General features: G+C 40.9%; 1 protein-coding gene and 1 non-coding gene across 2 annotated transcripts; one reads left to right on the top strand and one right to left on the bottom strand.

The window, feature by feature from the left end:
• Nucleotides 1-10768: 10768 nt before the first annotated feature.
• LOC148791652 (small nucleolar RNA R71) lies at nt 10769-10875 on the bottom strand. The gene has a single exon (XR_016076867.1). It is a non-coding gene; the product is annotated as a small nucleolar RNA R71 (small nucleolar RNA).
• An 820-nt stretch (nt 10876-11695) lies between these two features.
• Nucleotides 11696-14045, top strand: LOC148791651 (uncharacterized). The gene is made up of 4 exons (XM_088888276.1): nt 11696-12424; nt 12780-13055; nt 13183-13308; nt 13419-14045. The coding sequence occupies exons 1-4, from the start codon at nt 11696-11698 to the stop codon at nt 14043-14045; spliced, it is 1758 nt and encodes a 585-aa protein (XP_088744402.1).
• Nucleotides 14046-23428: the final 9383 nt, after the last annotated feature.

Below are 23428 nucleotides of genomic sequence, written 5' to 3'. Positions count from 1 at the left end.
TGGATTCTTATGCCGGTTTTATTAATTTTGCCTTAATTTAGATTAATGCTAAGAAAAAGTTTCAGGAGTAATTAATCCAAAAAAAGGAAGGAAAAAGGCAAGGAAATAAGGTTCAAAAAAGACCAAATTCAGCCCAGTCCGGTTGTGGAAGCAAGAGAGAGCACTTCGGCCCAAGAATAGCAAGTGGATTCCATGAGAAAACCCAAGAAAAGAAAGCCTAGCTAAGAGTAGAATTCGGCCCAGCAAAGAAGGCCCATTCTCAGTCCAAAAGAGCAGTTCAAAACATAGCTATCATGTACTAAGAGAGAGCCTAAGTGCCGTCCAAATAGCAGCCCTAAGAGCTAGGGGCGGCAGCCCTTAGGAGGCTATCAAGAGAGCTCTAGAAAGTTCAAGAAAGGGGTGTAATACACTTCATTCTAGAGGCTTCAAGAATGAGCAAAAGCCCCATTGAAAAACTATATAAGGAGGCCTCTAGGAGGGGGGAGAAGTGTTCAATTGCTTGAGATGAAGGCTCTCCCACTCTTAGAGGTTTGGCCACCTTGAGAGAAGAGAAGAGAAAAAGGTTAGGTACAAGGAAGAAGAACAAGAAGGGCTGAAGGAGTTCAAGTCAAGCAAGCAAGAAGAGAAGGTGAGTTCGAAAGTGGGGGTTTGTGATTCAGAGATCTTTTGTAATAACTCAATTGTAGTTTCATTCTCCTTTGATTTGGATTTAGTTTCTTTGTTATATTTTTTTTCTTCTTTCTCCTTCTTCCATTCTTCCATGATGTATTTCAGCTTGTAAAATTTCAGTTCAGCAATCTAATTCTTTTTTATTCATTCGAATGGTTATGAATTGTACTTGAAGTTTCTTGAATAAGGGTGTTATTGTAGATTAATTCGGCCAACTAACCTTCAAAAATCAGATCTGGGATTGCAATATTTGAATTGCTTGAAAGAGAATTCAGATCTGCAAATTTCATATTGGCCGAATGGATCTAAAGCTTGGAATTCCTAGAGTGCTTGAGAGATGTTAGACAGTTTTGTATGCCCTTAGCTTCAATCTGAATTGATGTACTTTTGATATTTAGTGTAAATAAATAAATTGCATGTTTGATTCATGTTGTTTGGTATAATTCTGTGTAAGACCCTAAAACTAGACACTCATTGAGGCTCGTGTTAGTTTTAAAGGTTCACAGCCATTGGATAAGTCTGGGGAGATTTATCCTGCCAAGGCTGATACTGGTGTGCCACCAAGTGTTGGGATGGCCTGTCTCAGCCACCAGGGTAAAACCCAAGGCACATGCAGTATGGGATTACTCGAATCCTTGAACCATACCAGATTTCCAGTATTGCCTTTGCTGTTTTATCAGAAAATGGCAAACGGTCAATTCGCAAAGCTTCTAGACGATAACAAGCTTAAGGGCCCAAACTATGCCGACTGGTACAGAAATCTTATGTTGGTCCTAACTTCCGAAAAGTTAGATAAGGTGGTGAAAAATCCTACCCCGGAGCGTCCGGGTGATAGGGCTTCTGAGGCTCGTAGGAGGGACTACCAGGATTGGGAGGATAAGAACTCCCTAGCCCGCTGCTATGTCATTGCCTCACTAGACAACTCAATACAGAGGCAGTTCGATCAGATCGAACTAGCCAAGGACATATTGGACAGTCTAAAGACAATGTATGAAGAGCAGAACCGTTCTACTCGACAGAAGGTCTTAAAACTGTTCATGACCGCGTAGATGTCCAAAGGGTAGAAAGTTCATGACCATTGTCTTCGGATGATGGGCTACATTAACGAACTCGAAGCCCTTGGATCCGGGCTAGATCTTGGCACACAAGTAGATGCCATCCTGAATTATTTGCCCTCTTCCTTCAATGCGTTCACAATGAACTACAACATGAATAAACTGAATGTTAGCGTCTAAGAACTCAGCAATATGTTGCAAAGGGCTGAGGATCTACTCAAAAAGGATGGGCCTGTGGTTATGCTTGCTGAAGCTAACAAATCGGGCAAGAAAAAGAGAAAGGAAAAGAAGCCCCAGAAGAAAGCTGCCAAGTCCAAGAAGCAAAAGAAGAACAAGGCATCTGATGTCTGTCATTTTTGCAAACAGACCGGCCACTGGAAGAGGAACTGTCCTGCCTACCTGGAATCTAAGAAAGGTAACGTCGAAACTTGTGTCATAGAAACTAATATGTTAGTTACTTCGGTGTCCTCGTGTGTTGACTCCGGGGCTACAACTCATGCGTGTAACTCACTGTAGGGGTTCAAAGTTAGCAGAAGATTGAGTGAAGGCGAAGTGACACTATTCTTGGGAACGACTGCAAGTGTTGCAACTGTGGCAATAGGAACCATAGAATTAGTATTTAGTGAAGGAGTGCTTGTACTTAAAGATTGTCCTTATGTACAGAACTTGAGAAGAAATTTAATTTCTGTTTCTAATCTGTGTGCTGATGGATATACTGTTTATTTTAGTAATATGATTACTGTTAAACGGAATAACAAATTCATCGTATGTGGGGAACTGGAGAACGGTCTCTATGTTCTACATCCTTCTTTGGAAACTAACTTAACCAAAATTACGTCGGCCGAAAATCCATAGAAAAGGAATCGTGATACAGTAAATCTCGCATGCCTCTGGCATTTAGTGAAGGAGTGCTTGTACTTAAAGATTGTCCTTATGTACAGAACTTGAGAAGAAATTTAATTTCTGTTTCTAATCTGTGTGCTGATGGATATACTGTTTATTTTAGTAATATGATTACTGTTAAACGGAATAACAAATTCATCGTATGTGGGGAACTGGAGAACGGTCTCTATGTTCTACATCCTTCTTTGGAAACTAACTTAACCAAAATTACGTCGGCCGAAAATCCATAGAAAAGGAATCGTGATACAGTAAATCTCGCATGCCTCTGGCATTACCGACTTGGCCATATCGGTGTTGACCGGATCACAAGGCTTGTAAAGGATGGTCCTTTGGATTTTCTAGCCGTAGAAGATCTTCCCACTTGTAAACCTTGCCTCCAAGGTAAGATGACTAAGCGGCCATTTGACGGTAAACCTGAAAGATCTGCAGGCACACTTGACCTAATACATACTGATGTATGTGGTCCCCTGAGTGTTACGACACGGAATCAACACGTGTATTTCATCACCTTTACAGATGATTTTTCACGATATGGTTACATGTACCTAATGAGACACAAGTCAAAATCCTTTGAAAAGTTCAAAGAGTTCAGACAGGAAGTCGAGAAACAGTTAGGGAGACATATTAAGGCCCTTCGATCGGATCGAGGTGGCGAGTATCTCTCTGACGAATTCAGGGACTACTTGAAGGTCAATGGGATAGTGTCACAATTTGCTCCTCCTGCTACACCTCAACTCAACGGTGTTTTAGAGAGGAGGAATAGGACCTTGTTGGACATGGTCCGGTCACTTCTCGTACGCTCAGAATTACTCACATCCTTTTGGGGATACGCATTAGAGACTGCTATCTACGTGCTGAAGCGGGTTCCAACCAAATCGGTTCCGAAAACTCCATATGAACTATGGACCGGAAGGAAGCCAAGTGTAAGACACTTGAAGATTTGGGGTTATCCTGCACACGTTAAAAGAACAAGTGCGGACAAGTTGGAGTCCAAAACCAGCCATTGGAGTCCAAAACCCATAAAAGATTCGGTGGGTTATCTATTCTATGACCCAACTGAGCAGAATGTGTTCTGTAGTCGAAACGCCCAATTCTTAGAAACCGAATACATCCCGGACACCCATCATCAGGAAATAGTTCTTGATGAGGAGAGCTCAGGAGCAGTGGGAGATGTCCTACAAGTTCTAGGTAGTGACCAACCTAGAAGATCCACTCGGGTATCCAGACCACCAGTCCGATATGGTTATGACCAGGATAGTTACCTGGTGGAAGCCTTAAGTAGTGAGGAGGATCCCGTAACTTACGCGGAATCTATGTTAGACATAGATTCCCAGAAGTGGGTGGAGGCCATGAGAACTGAGATGGACTCGATGGAGACCAATGGGGTCTGGACACTAGTAGATCCACCCTCTGGGGTAAAAGCAATTGGATGCAAATGGATCTACAAGAGGAAGAAGGGCCCCGATGGCAGGATTGAGACCTACAAAGCTCGTTTGGTGGCGAAAGGGTATACTCAGAAAGAAGGCATCGATTATGAGGAAACCTTTTCGCCCATGGCCATGCTTAAATCCATTAGGATCCTGCTAATTGTAGCAGCATACCATGACTACGAGATTTGGCAGATGGATGTCAAAACCGCGTTCCTGAATGGAGATCTTAGTGAAGATATCTACATGCAGCAGCTGCAAGGCTTCATTGCTGCTGGTCAGGAACACATGGTATGTAAACTTAATAGATCCATATATGGACTTAAGCAGGCTTTCAGGAGTTGGAACATCCGTTTTGATTTTGCCGTCAAAACGTTTGACTTTGAGCAAAATCTGGATGAGCCCTGTGTTTGCAGGAAGTCCAGTGGGGATAAGATCACCTTTTTGGTGTTGTACGTGGACGATATCCTACTCATTGGGAATGATGTAGGAATGTTGACTTCGGTCAAGGTATGGCTATCACAGGTCTCCATGAAAGATCTTGGAGAAGCTTCATATATACTGGGTCTTCGACTCTATAGAGATAGATCGAAGCGGACAATTGGATTATCCCAGGCTGCTTACATTGACAAAATTGTCAAAAGATACAGCATGGAGAACTCCAAGAAGGGAAACGTTCCTTTCAGGCATGGAGTCACTCTCTCCAAGAAGATGTCTCCCAAGACTTCTGAGGAGATTGAGGGCATGAGAGGCGTTTCCTCTGCCTCAGCCGTAGGGAGCATCATGTATGCCATGCTGTGCACTCGCTCGGACATCGCTTAGGCGGTGAGTGTGATAAGCAGATTCCAGGCCAACCTAGGGCAGGAGCATTGGACTACTGTGAAGAACATACTCAAATACCTTTGAAGGACAAAAGAGTTTTGTTTGGTATTCGAGGATAGTTCACTACAAGGTCTAGGGTATACTGATGCCGATTTCCAGTTGGATCCAGATGATAGAAAGTCTACATCTGGATATGTTTTCACTAGGATCGTGTGTTGTTTGCTGGAAAAGCAGCAAACAGGGGTCCACTGCATATTCCACAACCAAGGCCGAGTACATTGCCGCAAGTGAAGCTGCCAAGGAAGCCATGTGGATGAAGAAATTCATGCACAAATTGGGAGTGATTCCGTCCAACACATCACCCATTCCGTTGTTGTGTGACAATAATGGAGCGATCACCCATGCTAAAGAGCCTCGGGCCCACTCGAAGTCAAAGCACATCGAGAGGAAGTACCACGTACTACGGGAGATCGTTGGTAGAGGGGACGTCCTAATTCAGAAGGTAGCATCAGTGGATAATGTGGCAGACCCATTGATTAAGCCACTGACACAGAAGGTGTTTGAGAAACACATGGAAAGTATGGGACTCCGACTTGTACCAGATTGGACCTAAGTGCAAGTGGGAGCTGTTAGACAGTTTTGTATGCCCTTAGCTTCAATCAAAATTGATGTACTTTTGATATTTAGTGTAAATAAATAAAGTACATGTTTGATTCATGTTGTTTGGTATAATTCTGTGTAAGACCCTAAAACTGGACACTCATTGAGGCTCGTGTTAGTTTTAAATGTTCACAGCCATTGGATAAGTCTGGGGAGATTTATCCTGCCAAGGCTGATACTGGTGTGCCACCAAGTGTTGGGATGGCCTGTCTTGGCCACCAAGGTAAAACCCAAGGCACATGCAGTATGGGATTACTCGAATCCTTGAACCATACCAGATTTCCAGTATTGCCTTGGACCTTGGAGACAGATGGGCAAAACTGGAATGTTACACCTGTCCCCTAGACTCGATTGTGACACTTCACTAGGTGTCGGATCGGGCTGTCTTTGATATGCCAATCAGTGAGATCCTTAGCGAGGATCAAAACCTGGGTATGTTGGGACAGTTTGAGAATTCATCTGAGTGAGTGATCATAGTGACAGGATCAGCCCCTTTGTCGGACAAAGGTAATGATCGGGAATGCACTCTCTCTGATGGAAACCAAACTGCCGGCAGTTGATTTCAATCGTTGGAATTTTGTTTTACAAAATTAATATATATATATATATATATATTTGTACGATTTCAAAATGTTTGCAAATAGTTTTAATTCCCGGGATCCATGTGAGTAGAGAGTGCGGCACTGTTCCTTGCAGCCGAGGGAGAGGTCCTCTCTTGTCGGGCAGTGCTTGATCATTAAGGGCTGAGAGGTTAAGTGTAAGACCATTTAGGATAGTACCTGATGGGCTAATCTTGCACATGCCCATAGTCCCTGGGTTTTTATAAGATGGCTTGGCCCAGGGATCACTTAATGTAAGTGTTGGGCCCATAGGGTCCATGTGATGGGCTCAAGTGTTTATTGAGCTTTTCAGTGAATTCGGCTAGGCCTTGTAATAAAGGGTTGGGCCGAACCCATGTGGTTGGTGTGTAGATCAATGCTTGGATCCCACGCCATACAAAGAAGCCCAACTGGGCAATAGATTGGAAACTAGTTGTACTGAACACTTAATGGGCCAAAAGCCCATTTCGAGATGGGCTGATTTGATCATCCATTTATGGGGCGAATCTGGGATTGAAGTTAGCAAAAGGATTGGGCCTTTGACCTTATCCACTCTGGGAGTCCAAATTCAAATTAGATTTGAATCTGGTAACCTCCTGATAAGATCAGGAGTAAGCTAACCTAATCTGCAGATAGGATTAAGATCATCCCCTATCCAAATACTGATTTGGATTGGGATAGCTCCTAATTAGGAGGTTTCTTAATCAAGAAGAAAAGAGGAGAAACCCTAAGAAAAAAAAATCAGATTTTGAACCTAGGGTTTTGTGCAAGAAGTCATCCTATGAATTAAGATTAGATCTCATACACATTCCAGAGAGAAGAGAAGCAATTCAGCCATCTTCGTCTCAGGAGTTCTCCTCTAGCCGCCGCCATTCTTTCTTACAAGATTCGATCTTTGAAGAAGAAAGAAATCAAGAAATTGGTTCTTGACATCAGTTTTGCAGAAAAAAGACTGAAAAGATTTGGTGCTCAGAGTTTCTAGTGGATTCTTGTGAAGGATTCAGTGTGTAGGATGCACCCTGCTGGTTTCGTTCCGCATACAGCTGTGTCATCTTTAGCAGGAGCGGATCTTGGTGTTCTCTTTGTGCGTGAACACCAACTTTAGGAGATATTGCTTCTCTGGATCAGGTATAATTCCTCCCATCCCTTTTGGTTCAGATCTGATTTGATTATGGTTCAAGTAGGATCCTTGAATATTGTATTCTTAAATTAGGGAATATGATTCCTAGTTGGAAGAAGGTAGGAAAATTTTTGAAATTCGCCCACCCATTCCGCCACCTTCATGGCATCCATTAGATGGATCCTACCATTCTTTCAAGAGAGACTCTCGGAATTCAGATCTACTATTCAAGAACTGAATTGGATGCAAGATTACAGATAACTTGCACAATTCAGTTGGTGATCAATTCAGTTATGAATTGATACCTTAGATGTGTTTGAAGAAATGCATGCATGAGGATTAAATCTTTGATAGAGATATGAGGATCAACACTCATGCATAGATTGAACATGATTTATTCGAAATAGGCTGTTCATGAGCTTGGGGTCTGACCAAACCAAGGCTCAATCATGATTTATTCGAATGATCCAAATTGATAGATTACTGAATTTTGAGATTGACATTTACTGTTTACTCTTCTAACCTGATTTGAAGGCAATTGGGCCAATGATTTAGATAGAAGTTAGTTTAGGATTTTTAGATTTCATTAAAGTTTTGATTTATTTGTTAATCAGACAAGTACTCAATTTAGTATTGATACTTGTTTCCTAAATCCTTGTGGGAACGATACTTGATTCTTTGTTTTACTACATGAATGGTTAGTGCACTTGCTAGTGTCACAATGAGCCACATCAAGTTTTTGGCGCCATTGCCGGGGATTTAGGGAAACAATTTAGGAAACATTGGGCATTCTTAATCTGATCTCATTCAGCATTGCATTCATCGTTGGTTTAATTTGCTTAATTTCTCATTTCAGCTTGGATTGCAACTGCTGTACTACTGTAGTTGTGTTTTAGTAGATTACTTTCTCTTCCCTATTTCAGTTTAATTTTAATAAAGGGAGACCTGTTTTCCTTTCTATCTTGAAGTTATTATCTTCTAAAAAAAAAGAGAAAAAAATTGAAAACATGAGTGTTGCAGATCTGAGTTGCATTCGGCACTCAGATCTGCTATAGCAGAACTGCAGCACTCAGCTAAAAAAAAAAATCTGTTCATATTTCAGCCCTTTGTTATTCTTTTCTTTCATTACAAAAAGAAAAAAATATATTTAGATAATGAAGAAAAAAAAAAGAGAGAGAGAACCATATAACCAAAAGAATGGAAACCAAGGATTCGGATCAGAACTCAGATCTGAGTTCTGCTGTAGCAGATCTGCAACAGTTCAGATCTGAGTTCAAGGGAACTCAGACCTGAACTGATGTAAATTTAAAGGGTAATTGGGGGTTATCATCACCCCAATACACCCTAGAACAAATCTGCTATCTCCCAAAAACAATTGGATAGCCATGGGTAAAGAAATTCAGATCTGAAATCACCTAGATCTGAACTGGGGCTATGAACAGAGCAGGATACAGGGCAGACTTTGCAATGTTAGATAACTTGTACTCTGATCTATTTGAGCTGATTTGGTTGAGGAAAAGTTTGTTTATTTTTAGAAATTTTTTGATGCCTCAATAGTTTTAATGCAATGCAGCACCTCCACAAAATTTTCTATTTCAGACTTCTCTTCTGATATTGCAGATCTGCAACAGTTCAGATCTGAGTCCATCAGAACTCAGACCTGAACTGATGCAATCATAAGGTGAATTGGGAGCCATAATCACCCCAACTCACCCTATTATCTATCTGCACGCCCCAAAATAATTGGATAGCAAAGAAGGGCATTTAAGACCATAACTCAGATCTGGATAGCAAAGGAACTCAGATCTGAGTTCAGTTATCACTTCGGCTGTTATAGATCTGCAACAGTTCAGATCTGAGTTTTGAACTCAGACCTGAACTGATGCAATTTTGAGGGGAATTGAGTGTCATCACCACCCTAATTCACCCTAGGGGACTTATGGTGTTCCCCCAAAAGCACTTTTGGTAAGCAGCATCTGATGAAATTTAGATCTGAACTGATTCAAATCCGAATTGTAGTTGAGGACTGAACTAGAACTTTGAATTTTTGATGAACTGTTTTCTCTGCTCTATTCATTTATTACCAAGGTAATGTATCTGAGGAGATGTATGTTTGAATTGAAAATTTGTGTTACCTCAGATATCTAAAGAAAAGCAGCACTTTCTAAGTGTTTCTAGTAAGTTCAGACCTAGCAGGGCTGCTACAGCAGACCTACTACAGTAAGGCTGAATCTGGGCAGGTTTGAGAACAGGTTTGTATTACAATTAACATTACTAAATTGGCATTATGAATGGTCCTGGGCTGATCCTTGAAATTTCTCAAGTTAGAGAGCTCTGATTGTCAGCTATGAATGATTAAAAAGTCTAAAGATTTGAACTCAATTCAGATCTGCTACTGCTGCACTTTAGCTTACAATACAACAGCCTTGAATTTGAAAATGTGTGGAATGATTATTTTGTTACTACTGCACTATGGGTTGCTATTTTTGGCTTATGGCACATTTGTATGAATTCATAAGGAATTTGAACCAAAATATTGTTTGGATTCATTGTGAGCTAAACTGGTTTCAATAGCAATAGCTTATGCAGGTCAATATCAGACCTGATTTCAGGTCATAAGAATTCTTCAAGCCATACACACTTGCATAGCTCATAAACCTGAACCCAAACCTGGCTCAAGTCGAGTTATAGCTCAAATTATGTCCTATGAAGGCATTGTCAATTCAGCTCTGATAAGCTGCCCTCAGTCCAACAGAGGTGAATGGATGTGTGCAGTAGTGTACATTGCATTTCAATTCAAATTTTAGTTATTATTGTTTGAGCCAACAATCCTAAAGAAGTGTTGGTCTAAAAGCAGATGCTGCAACTAATGGATTGCTGGTTCGGATCTCTCTTAATAACCAAAATTATTTATGATCAATACTTGTATGACAATAATTCATTGTACATATCTCAACTATGATAGGCTTAGGTTATTCTTTTGTATTATCTTGTTTATTGCCTTGACTTTCACAGTTTCTGACAAGCAGAATCGAGCTGGAGGAAATTCTCTATGACCCGGAGATTGAAAGAACTCTCCGTATCCGTCTAAGAGCAACCAGACAAGTCCAACAAGAAGCTCAAGAAGCTCAAGAAATGGCTGAGCAGAGGACTATGATGGATTATGCCAAACCCACACTCACTGGAGCTACCTTTAGCATTATCAGGCCCAATATTGCTGCTAACAACTATGAGATCAAACCGGCCATCATATAAATGATTCAAAACATGGTGCAATTCTGTGGTTTGGCTCACGAAGATTCCAATGCACGCATTTCTAACTTTTTAGAAATATGTGACACCTTCAAACACAATGGGGTAAGTGATGATGCCATTAGGCTGAGGTTATTCCCATTTTCTTTTAAGGATAAAGCCAAAGCATGGTTGAATTCATTACTGGCAGGATCAATAGCTACGTGGGATGAAATGGCCAGCCGTTTTCTCTCTAAATATTTTCCCCCTTCTAGAACTGATAAAATGAGGAATGACATCACTACTTTTTTCCAGCAAGAGGGGGAATCTTTATACGAGTCATGGGAACGATACAAGGAGCTGCTAAGGAGAGTTCCTCACCATGGCCTCCCCATTTGGCTGGAAGTGCAGACTTTCTATAATGGTCTTACCGACTCAAATAAGACCATACTAGATGCTGCAGCCGGAGGATCTATAAATAATAAAACTCTTGAGGTTTCCCATGCACTTATTGAGGAAATGACAACCAACAACTATCAATGGCATTCTGAAAGGACTCAAACAAGGAAGCAGCAAGGCCTGCATAATGTTGATACTTATACGGCACTATCTGCACAAATAGGAGCACTCAGTAAGAAAATTGATGAAATGCAGATAGCGGCCATGCATGTGCAGCCTCTTACTTGTGAATTGTGTGGGGGAGGCCACATCAGTACTGACTACCAAGTTGGCAATCAGTTTAGGCCATCTACTGAACAAGTCGACTATGTCAGCAACTCGTTAAGATAGCAGGGTTACCAAAGTCACCATACCTTTCACCCAGGATGGAGGGGACATTCAAATCAGTCCTGGCCAAGTCAGCATACTTCCAATCCTTTCCACCAGACTTATCATCAGCCCGAACCAAAGTCCAATTTGGAGGAACTGATAACAAAATTTATAGCAAGTGTGGAAACCAGGTTCCAGAACTAGGAAGCCTCAATCAAAAACCTGGAAAACCGAGTGGTGGCACAATTAATCTCTTCCAGAATGCCGAGAACTCTTCCAAGCAACACTGAAGTGAATCCACGAGAGCAGGTGCAAGCTATTACCTTAAGGAGTGGAAAAGAGTTGCCCTAGGTAGAAAAGAAGAATTGGGCTGAACCCAAGGCAGAAACAAGCCTTGGGACCGGACAACAGAAGAAGGAGCAACCAAAAGCACAACAAGGGATGCACCAGCAGCCACAAGTTCCATTTCCTAATAGGCTGAAGCAACAGAAAATGGAGAAGGAATTTGGTAAGTTTCTTGAAATTTTTAAAAGTTTACACATTAATAATCCTTTTGTTGATGCTTTAGCCCAGATGCCACACTACGCAAGGTTTTTGAAAGAATTATTGGCAAACAAAAGGAAACTAGGAGATGTGACTACAGTTGTTTTAAATGAGGAATGTTCTGCTATCCTTCTGAACAAGCTGCCTCAGAAACTTAAAGATCTAGGGAGTTTCACTATTCCTTGTACTATAGGCAGTTTAAAAATTGAAAAAGCTTTATGTGACCTAGGAGCTAGCATCAATTTAATGCCATATTCTATCTTCACGAAATTGGGATTGAATGAACCCAAACCCACTAGAGTGGCATTACAATTGGCTGATAGATTCATTAGACACCCTAAGGGGATCATAGAAGATGTTTTAGTTAAAGTTGACAAATTCATTTTTCCAGTTGATTTCATTGTGTTAGACATGCAAGAAGATGTAGAAGTCCCGATTATCCTAGGGAGGCCTTTCCTGGCTACCGGGAAAGCAATGATTGATGTCCAACAAGGACAACTCAGCCTTAGGATACAAGATGAGGGGGTTATTTTTAAAATGTCTGATGCTATGAAACATGCGCCCTCTAGTGATGATTCTTGTTTTATGATTGATGCCATTGAATTGGAAATTGATGAATGCTTCCAGGTAAGTAGATTAGCTTATCCTCTTGAACTCTGCCTCCAACAGGGAGAACTTGAAAAAGGAGAAAATTAAGAAATAAACCTCATGATAGCATACCTAAATGAAAAGCCTTAATTCAAGGGAAAGGGGTTTCTCAAGTTAGAGAACTTAGGCAAATTGCCTGGACCATCAGGTAAGCCATCATCCCAAGAACCCCCCACCCTTGAACTGAGGCAATTACCTTCCCATTTAGAATATGCTTTCCTTGAGGAACCATCAGATCTCCCCGTAATAATTTTTGCAGCACTGAATCCCTTACAAAAAGAAAAATTATTAAGAGTGTTGTGAGAACACAAAAAGGCTATTGCTTGGAAGGCAGATGATATCAAAGGCATTAATCCATCAATCTGCACTCAGAATTTTGATGGAAGAGGATAGCAAACCTTCTGTTCAACCCCAAAGGCGCCTGAACCCCAACATGAAAGAAGTGGTAAATGCTGAAATAATTAAGCTATTAGATGTTGGGATCATTTATCCTATTTCTGATAGTTCTTGGGTAAGCACTGTGCAAGTTGTGCCCAAGAAAGGGGGTATGACTATTGTTCCAAATGAGAAAAATGAACTCATCCCTACTAGAACCGTCACCGGATGGCATGTATGTATTGACAATAGAAAATTAAATGGAGCCACCCGGAAGGACCATTTCCCTCTCCCATTTATGGACCAAATGTTAGAGAGGCTAGCCGGGCATGAGTATTATTGTTTCTTGGATGGATATTCAGGGTACAACCAGATACCAATTGCACCAGAAGACCAAGAAAAGACCACTTTTACTTGCCCATATGGTACTTTTGCATACTGAAGGATGCCCTTTGGGTTATGCAATTCCCCAACAACCTTTCAGTGATGTATGATGTCTATATTTTCTGATATGGTTGAAAAATTTATTGAGATCTTTATGGATGATTTTTTAGTTTTCGGTTCTTCGTTTGATGGATGTTTGAATAATCTGGAACAGGTGCTTACTAGATGCGAAGAAACACATCTTGTGTTGATTTTGGAGAAATGTCATTTTATGGTGCAAGAAGGCATAGTGCTTGGACACAAGATTTCTCAAAGAGGTATAGAAGTCGATAAGGCCAATGTGGAGGCAATTGAAAATTTGCCACCCCCAACATCTGTTCGTTCTTTGAGAAGTTTCTTAGGACATGTCGGATTCTATAGGAGGTTTATTAAGGATTTCTCAAAAATTGCCAAGCCATTATCTACCTTGCTTAAAAAAGAAGTGACTTTTGAATTTTCAACTGAATGCCTTCATACTTTCAACATCTTGAAAGACAAATTGATCCATGCACTTATCATGGTAGCACCCGATTGGACCCTCCCATTTGAATTAATGTGTGATGCAAGTGATTCTGCTATAGGAGCTGTTTTAGGACAAAGAATGAACAAACATTTTCAGCCAATTTACTATGCTAACAGAACCTTGAATGGACCCCAACTCAATTACACCACTACAGAAAAAGAGATGCTAGAAGTAATTTTTGCACTTGACAAGTTTTGTTCATATCTAATATTGTCCAAGGTTGTTGTCTACACAGATCACTCAGCATTAAGGCACTTGCTTACCAAGAAAAACTCATAACCAAGACTGATCAGGTGGATCCTTTTGTTGCTAGAGTTTGACATTGAGATTAGAGACATGAAGGGTGCTGCAAACCTGGCTGCTGACCATCTCTCCTGGTTGGACAAGGTAAGCTCAAAAGAGGAGATAACTAGCACCATTCGAGAAGAATTTCCGGATGAACAACTGTACTCGATACAGGAATACTCATATCCTTGGTATGCTGATTTTGCTAATTATCTAGCTGCACAAGTCCTTCCTCCTAACCTTTCATATCAACAGAAAAAGAAATTCCTTTATGATGTAAAATATTATCTGTGGGAGGAACCATTTTTGTATAAATTGTGTGCAGATCAGATCATAAGGAGATGTGTCCCCGAGGAGGAGATGGAGTCGGTACTTCAATTTTGCCATGATAAAGAAGCAGGAGGTCATTTTGGAGCTAGTCGCACTACAACCAAGGTTTTGCAATCAGGTTTTTATTGGCCCCATAGGTACATATCCACATGTGACAAATGCCAAAGATTGGGAAACATTTCCCGACGAAATGAAATGCCCCTTTTCAATATTTTGATCTATGAAATCTTTGATGTTTGGGGTATAGATTTCATGGGACCTTTCCCGAATTCCTTTGGGAATAAGTACATCCTCGTTGCAGTTAACTATGTATCCAAATGGGTAGAAGCCATGGCTTTGCCCACAAATGACTCAAGGAGGGTGGTACACTTCCTAAAGAAGCTATTCTCCCGATTTGGCACTCCGCGAGCTATAATTAGTGATAGGGGAACTCACTTCTGCAATAGCCAATTTGAGAGGTTAATGCAGAAATATGGAATTACACATAAATTAGCTACCCCTTATCACCCTCAAACTAGTGGCCAAGTGGAGTTGGCTAACAGGGAACTCAAAAGAATTCTGGAAAAGACTGTAGCATCTGTTAGAAAAGATTGGCCCATCAAATTAGATGATGCATTGTGGGCATACAGAACTGCATTTAAGACACCCATTGGCATGTCCCCCTACAGATTGGTCTTTGGTAAAGCATGTCATTTACCAGTTGAATTAGAACACAAGGCCTATTGGGCTCTTAAATTCTTAAATTTTGACATTCAGGCCACAGGGGCTAAAAGGCGGTTGCAATTGAATGAATTGGATGAATTCAGACTTGCCGCCTATGAGAATGCCAAATTTTATAAAGAAAGAATAAAAAACTGGCATGATAAGAACTTGCTGAGATGGGACTTTTATGTAGGCCAACAGGTCTTGTTATATAATTCCCGTCTCCACTTGTTTCCAGGTAAGCTGAGATCCAGGTGGTCTGGACCCTTTACCATTTCACAGGTTTTTCCCCATGGGGCTATAGAAATCACCCACCTGGTTCAGGGCACATTTAAAGTAAATGGTCAGCGTCTGAAACCATATTTAATGGGCGGTACTGTACCCCCTCCATCCACTGTTTATCTTGATAACTAATAATCTTTTATGCTTGCTCATGAACAGGTTAAGGCATCTTTTTGTCATTTATCTTTTTAAAATATTAGTTAGTAAAATAAAGATCTCTTTCTCAAAATTCCAATTCTTTAAGGACTCTGTTCATCCTTTTCTTTTCTTCAGTTTTCTCTAGCAAGTGTGATTCCCTAACACTATGAACATTGAGGACAATGTTCATCTTAAGTGTGGGGGAGTGAGCCTGAGGACTAGAATTTGAGGGTTGAAGCCATGTACCTCATTCACCCCAACACACATTTGCAAGCAATGACATCCAAGTAAACTGGAACCCCTCAAGTTCATTGCTATTTATTAGGTGATTTTTAAGAAGGAATGCAATGAGTTGAGGGAGACCAATATATTTGCTAAGTTTTTATTCTTGCAATTGACCCAACTTAGTATATGCATGAGAAAAAAGGGGGGGAGCTAAATATGTCTTTCAACATAACTAGCCTTAACTACCTTTCATGTGTATGAAAGCACTTGATTTCATTGTTAATGGTCAAGGAAGCTAGTGCACATCTGAATTACTGATACATGAGATTCAACCCAAATTGACTCCGCTATTTTGAGTTGAATAGTAAAACTAGTAGCTCAGAACACGAGTCTTGTTATCTACCTCAAGCATGTGACCAGTGTGAGATGGAGCATAAAATGCACTCACACCAAAAAGAAAAAAAAAGTGTGAGATGGAGCATAAAATGCACTTACACTAGAAGAAGAAGAAAAAGGATGAGACGGAGCATAAAATGCACTCACCCTTAGAAATAAGTAATTATGGTGACAATTGAGGTTAAAAGGGGCATACTAAACTTTGAACTCTCATTAAGATAAAATTTCAGATGTGAAACTTAGTGCAATTTAATTATTAACCTGGACAATTAAGGAGCTAAGTTATATATGGATTAGGAGTGAAGGCTGGACTTTGATGAAATTCATATTCTGCTTTCCCTGGATCTTATATATGTGTTAAAATGGTCATTTATAAGAATAGGAGCTGAACACTTACAAAAGTTCCCCAAACACTCAATGTAGTTCTATCTTAAAAAGTTCACTAGGTAAATGGTGAGAATAGAAGGGGGGAATGTTCAGTTTATGGCTGATGTCTTTGCTTGAGGACAAGCAACAGCTTAAGTGTGGGGGTATTTGATGAACCTACAATTTATCTATAATTTTTGAGGACTTTAGCATGAATTTTTATGCCGGTTTTATTAATTTTGCCTTTATTTAGCTTAATGCTAAGAAAAAGTTTCAGGGGTAATTAATCCAAGAAAAGGAAGGAAAAAAGGCAAGGAAAGAAGGTTCAAAAAGACCAAATTCAGCCCAGTCCGGTTGTGGAAGCAAGAGAGAGCACTTCGGCCCAAGAATAGCAAGTGGATTCCTTGAGAAAACCCAAGAAAAGAAAGCCTAGCTAAGAGTAGAATTCAGCCCAGCAAAGGAGACCCATTCTCAGCCCAAAAGAGCAGCTCAAAGCATAACTATCATGTGCTAAGAGAGAGCCTAAGTGCAGCCCAAATAGCAGCCCTAAGAGCTAGGGGCGGCAGCCCTTAGGAGGCTTTCAAGAGAGCTCTAGAAAGTTCAAGAAAGGAGTGTAATACACCCCATTCTAGAGGCTTCAAGAAGGGGCAAGAGCCCCTTGAAAAACTATATAAGGAGGCCTCTAGGAGTGGGGAGAAGTGTTCAATTGCTTGAGAGAAAGGCTCTCCCACTCTTAGAGGTTCGGCCACCTTGAGAGAAGAGAAGAGAAGAAGGCTAGGCGCAAGGAAGAAGAAGAAGAAGAAGGGCTGAAGGAGTTTAAGTCAAGCAAGCAAGAAGAGAAGGTGAGTTCGAAATTGGGGGTTTGTGATTTAGATATCTTTTGTAACAACTCAATTGTAGTTTCATTCTCCTTTGATTTGGATTTAGTTTCTTTGTTATATTTTCTTTCTTCTTTCTCCTTCTTCCATTCTTCCTTGATGTATTTCAGCTTGTAAAATTTCAGTTTAGCAATCTAATTCCTTTTGATTCATTCAAATGGTTATGAATTGTACTTGAAGTTTCTTGAATAAGGGTGTTATTGTAGGTTAATTTGGCCAACTAACATTCAAAACTCAGATCTGAGATTGCAAGATCTGAATTGCTTGAAAGAGAATTCAGATCTGCAAATTTCAGATTGGCCGAATGGATCTAAAGCTTGGAATTCCTAGAGTGCTTGAGAGAGACTCTAGGAATTCAGATCTACTATTCAATAACTGAATTGGATAAAAGATTAGAGATAACTTGCACAATTCAATTGGTGATCAATTCAGTTTTGAATTGATACCTTAGATGTGTTTGAAGAAATGCATGCATGAAGATTAGATCCTTGATAGAGATATGGGGACCATCACTCATGCATAGATTGAACATGCACTCGAAAGAGGCAGTTCATGAGCTTGGGGTCTGACCAAACCAAGGCTCAATCAAGATTTATTTGAATGATCCAAATTGATAGATTGCTGAATTCTGAGATTGACATTTACTGCTTACTCTTCTAACTTGATTTGAAGGCAATTGGGCCAATGATTTAGATAAATGTTAGTTTGGGATTTTTAGCTTTCATTAAAGTTTTGATTTATTTGTTAATTAGATAAGAAGTACTCAATTTAGTATTGATACTTGTTTCCTAAATCCTTGTGGGAACGATACTTGATTCATTACTTTACTATTTGAACGGTTAGTGCACTTGATAGTGTCATAATGAGCCACATCAAAGGTAGATGGTGTTAATGTTTTGTCAAAAATCTTTAGGGGGTATTCTACAAATGATTTGTTTTGTTTTTGAACTACTACATCAACAGAAATAACTTTTACTGAGCTTGGCAGTCATTTTTGTTTTCAAAATCAAAACCAACCATGTTATCCAGCACCTTCCTTACTGTGTCAATTGCCATTTAGTGATCTTTTTTTACTTTTCTTTTCCTTTTTGTTATTAGTGATCTAATCTGTGAGCCACAGAATTTCAACTTCTTGGACTCACACAATTGTTGAAAAGGGATACAAGTCTCTGGCAGTCTCAAATGCACCAAGGTGATATAAAAGTATCCACCAACAGGCCAATTGCAATCTTTTTTGCATCACCTTTAGGGGACGTTCTTTTTGTGGATTTTGAGAGGGGGGAAAGTTGGTCAATGGGATTTTTGTTCCCATTGACCAAGAAACACATGTTCTTTTTTTAGATTTATGTGGGGAGCAGGTAAATGATACCCATCTCTTAGGTGGGTAAATAACTTTCCCACTTGGGAGGAAAGTTGCCAACACTTGAATGGGATAAAAATGCCCCTTTTAAGAATGTAATTTTATGTCTAAAACTATCATTGCCTTATTTACCTGGGAAATAAAAGAACATGGGTAAATGCACTACTCGGGTAAGTGATTCCAAGTAATTTACCAAAAAGCAAGCATGGCATTACAATGTAGTGTGATAAATCTCAATCTCTAGCCATTCATAAACCCTAGGCCCCGTTCGCTTTTCAGTAAGTTATTTAACCGGGTAAATGCACTTACCTGGGTAAGTGTTTCCCAAGAAACACATACCTAGGTAAGTGTATTTACCCATGTTCTTTTATTTCTCATGTAAATAAGACAATGACCATTTTAACCATAAAAATCCATTATGCTACTTGTTTTTTCAAAAATATCTTTAAATTTCAAATAATCGGCGGATGTTCTTAATCTCATATACATGTGGTCTATGTATAAATCAACCATTCAATCTGTTGGGATTGCATTAGAAACTCTTGCCACATCGGAGAAAATAGCTAAATCCAATTTTCTATTGCTTCAGTCTATGGATCTGTTTGGGAAATCTAGAGGACAAAGTATGATTCCTATTTTGCCTTCCGAATCTGATATTTAGAAATTTTTAACACCTGGTGGCAAAAACCTAGGGTTTACCCAAAAACCCACACAACTTGATCAAATTTTTTCTATATATAAAGTGTTATGTGGAACAGTGGAAGATCGTTCTAATGTAGATGGTATTGATGATCTTTCTAGATGTTTTAGAGTGCCATCATATGAAGTGATCTATCTAAACCATAAACCATTCGGGACATCTGTTTGGATTGATAGGAAATATGAAAGAAAAAGAAAGTTGAGGGGATGTCGTTAAGGAATTCCAGCAACTTTCTTCAAAAATATTTCATATTGAAAAAGTATAATCTTAAATTAAAAATGCTGGTATAATAATAATAAATAGAATTGATACATGGGACTTAGAATGAAGACCCTTGGTTTCAATGGTTACATGAATGACTAAGGACTTACATTTTGGTAAGTGGGCCGCCCCTCTTTTCAACTTTGGCCATTTATCAAATTTTGTGATCAAATCCAGTAGACCAGGAAGATAATAGTTTTTCCTAGGATTATAACTATTTTGTTTAAAAACCCAAACTTTTTGTGAAGGATTCATGAGATACATCGCAAATATGCAAGTTTTAACATAACAAACTTTCTCAGGAATGCTTAGAGGTGTAAAGTGGGCCGTTCGGGGTCGACACAGCACGGCCCGTGGGCAGCCTGCACTTTGTGCGGTCCGTGCCATTCTGGCCCATGAATCGTCATAGGCTGTGCCGTCCTCCCCGATGAAAAATTTGGGGGTCGGCCCGGGCCCATGCCTTGCCGCCGGACGGGCTGGCATGTGGGTTGAGCCTTGGACCAGGTCGGACCATGCATCGGGCCAAAGCTATTTATTTAAATAAATTGATAAAAAACTTAAAATTTTAATTTTATATGAATTTTGTGTGTAAAATTGCTTATATATATGCAATAATTAAACAAATTAGATGAATAAAATTTAAAAAATATTTATTTTTTTAATATATTATATACTTTATATTATTATATAATTATAATTTATGTAGTATTATATAACTATATATAAAATATATATATGGGCCATGTCGGGCCATGCTGTGGGCCATGCCACAGGCTGTGCTGGGCCAGGCTGGCCCACGGTCCACGGGTGGCATGGCCCGCTTGATCATGTCATGTCATGCTGGCCCGTGGACCTAAAATCCTAGGCCTAGCATGGCCCACATGGTCGTGTCGAGCCTGGCACAGCCCATGGACTGTCGTGTTGGGCCATGCCGGGCTGGTCCAAGTTCGTGCCAGGCCATGCCGAGCTACTCAGCATGGCCCAATTTACACCTCTAGGAATGCTATTAATTACAAGAGAAAAAGGAAAAAAAGGGAAAATTCCCAATAGGTACCTTGTACTTTAGGCCAAGTGCCAATTTAGTACCCGATGTTAACTCACCGTCAGTTAGAAGACAAAAAACATAAATACCCCACAGCTATTTCGAATAATTCATTAATTTTGGATTGAAATTTCAAAAATGACCCCCATCAGCTATTTCAACCAATGCAAGTAGGAACTGATGTAAGTGCTTTAGGCAGGCTAGTAGCACGCCGACACGCGGTTGAGGGTGGTGCTCAACGTAGGATCAATGATGCGGCCTCACACGGTGACCTCAGATTGCTATGCTCCCAAGGCCGTATTGCATCCTGACCATCTGCACCCGTCTACCACCAGGCGGTCTTAAGTATAAATAGGGGCTACCCCCCTCAAGGTAATCATCTGGAACCCAAGTTGGAAACCTGCTACTCCAAGCTCTCCAGCTTCTTGGAGACCTTGTTTGAGCTACTCAGCTCAGGCCTCGTCCACTCTCTTTTCCACACTTCTACTAACTTGACCGTAGTCCTCACCTCGAGCAACGGCTCGGGGCCTTTGATGTTCCCTTCTCTGCAGGATAGCACTCTTCGGACCCCATCGGTCCTCTGCCTCAGCCCTCCTCGGAGCTCACTGGCCCTTGGCCTCAACACTTCTCGGACTCCACTAGCCCTTGCCTCGACACTCCTCGGACCCCACTGGTCCTCAGCCTCAACCCTCATCAATCCCCAATGGTCCTCAGCCTCGACCCTCCTCGGACTCCAATGACTCTCGGCCTCATCACCCTAGCACTTTACCATCTACTAGCTCATCTTGGAAGCGAAGCTATAGTGTTGTCCTTGGCCATTTCGAGCCTCAACAATTAGCACCATCTGTGGGAACGACTATTAAGACTTTTCCCAATCCGCAGCTAAGCATCCAACGAAAGGTCTAGAAACACCAAAAGTACCCAGAAACACCAAACGACTCCTCAGTGGTCACACCCTAATGGTCACACTCCAAAGGTCACACCTCGGCAGTCACACCCCGACGGTCACACCTTGGTGGTCACACCTCAGCGGTCACACCCCGATGGTCACACCCTGACGGACGAACCTCGACAGTCACACCCTAACGGTTACACCTTGGCATTCACACCTAGACGGTCACACTTTGATGGTCACACCTCGGCGGTCACACCTCGGCGGTCACAGCCCAATGGTCACACCTCGGCAGTCACAGCCCAACGGCCGGCCCCTCAGCGGCCATCCCTCGACAGACATACCTTTGTGGCCATGCCTCGACTGCCACCATTACTCGCCTCACAACAGGCGTGCACCCCTCCTCGCTAGAGATATCACCTCCTCGGTTTGGGGCATCATCACTTCGGACGGTGGCCACACCTTAGCAGCCCCTCAGCAATCACAACTAGGCCGGCCCGTCAATGGCCACACCTCGACAGCAACCCCTTGGCGGTCATACCTCGGCAGCCACACCTCGGCTATCCCCTCTACCTGCTTCTTGATTCCACCTATTACTATGTTAGGTGGTTTGTTAATGATAATTCTGTCTTCGGAGATCAAGATATGATAAAAAGGGAATGCTGAAATTCATATCCTGTTTTGAAATTGCGATAGTCGATGGTTTTGTTTCAAAGAAAATTCTTTTAACTTTCATAGTTCATGTATTGACTGTAATGTTTGAATGCAGGATTCGGCCAGAAAGGATGGATGCACTCAGGCCTAGAAACATGCTGGGCCTACCCCCACCGAACCTGGAATAGGAGATAAAAACTAAAAATTAAAAAAAAAATTGAAGTGAGAAATAAATAAAAATAATAAAATAAAAATCTATAGAATTTACTTTCGTATTGGTTTTAACTTGTTATCTGTTTTTCTCATTACCATGGTTGATTGATTAAATGTATATTGTGTTCACGCTTATTTGGACCCTATGTGGGCCCCACCTATTAGACCTGGGAGAGGGGTGCTTAACCCCTTCCCTCTCCTTTTCGAGTCTTATCCAGATTGGTTAGATCGATGTCTTGGGCTACTGGAGTCTATTAAAGCGAACTATTTTGAAAATCATTCTCGGAGGTCTCATCACCTCCAATTCCTAAACTAATGGGTGGCGACTCCGTTTGTAGCCCAAGTGGCAAGTGAGCCAGTTTTCCAATGCTCACAAACTGGCGACTCCACTAGGGAGTTCTTGGACCATAGGTGGGACCCATATGGGGCCTGTTTGCCCTGATAGCCTTTTTCTTGTATAAATGCATGTCTCTATGGTGTTTTTTTGTTGTTAGAATGATAACTGCTTATTCCTTATTGATTATTAGATAGTTGTTATTGTTTTATTTCTGTTATTGCTTATCTGCTCACTTACACTCTACACACACCATTTTGCATTAGTTCTAGCATCCTATGTCCCATTAGGAGAGGCGTTAGTAAGTGGTCAAGGCGCAATGGACTCTACTCCCCGTGGTTGCACCCAAAGCCCCCAAACCCGCCACCAACCAGAGAAGCCCGTTTATTTGACAGGTGGAGGTGTGAAGGCATCACATTCCACATAGTACACATAGTACACATGTGTCATCCTAGTTAGTTAGGATATTAACCATCTAATATCCTTATTGGAGCCTTGAGTATAGGTGTTAAACCCTCCCCTAATGCATCACATTCCACATAGTACACATGTGTCATCCTAGTTAGTTAGGATATTAACCATCTAACTTATTTTGTTTGCATAC

The sequence above is a fragment of the Nelumbo nucifera genome, chromosome 5 (assembly GCF_055504915.1).
Source record: "Nelumbo nucifera cultivar China Antique chromosome 5, China Antique-T2T, whole genome shotgun sequence".
Classification (NCBI taxonomy): domain Eukaryota; kingdom Viridiplantae; phylum Streptophyta; class Magnoliopsida; order Proteales; family Nelumbonaceae; genus Nelumbo; species Nelumbo nucifera.
Note: the sequence above shows the minus strand (reverse complement) of the source record. Positions and strands in the feature narration are given on the sequence as shown.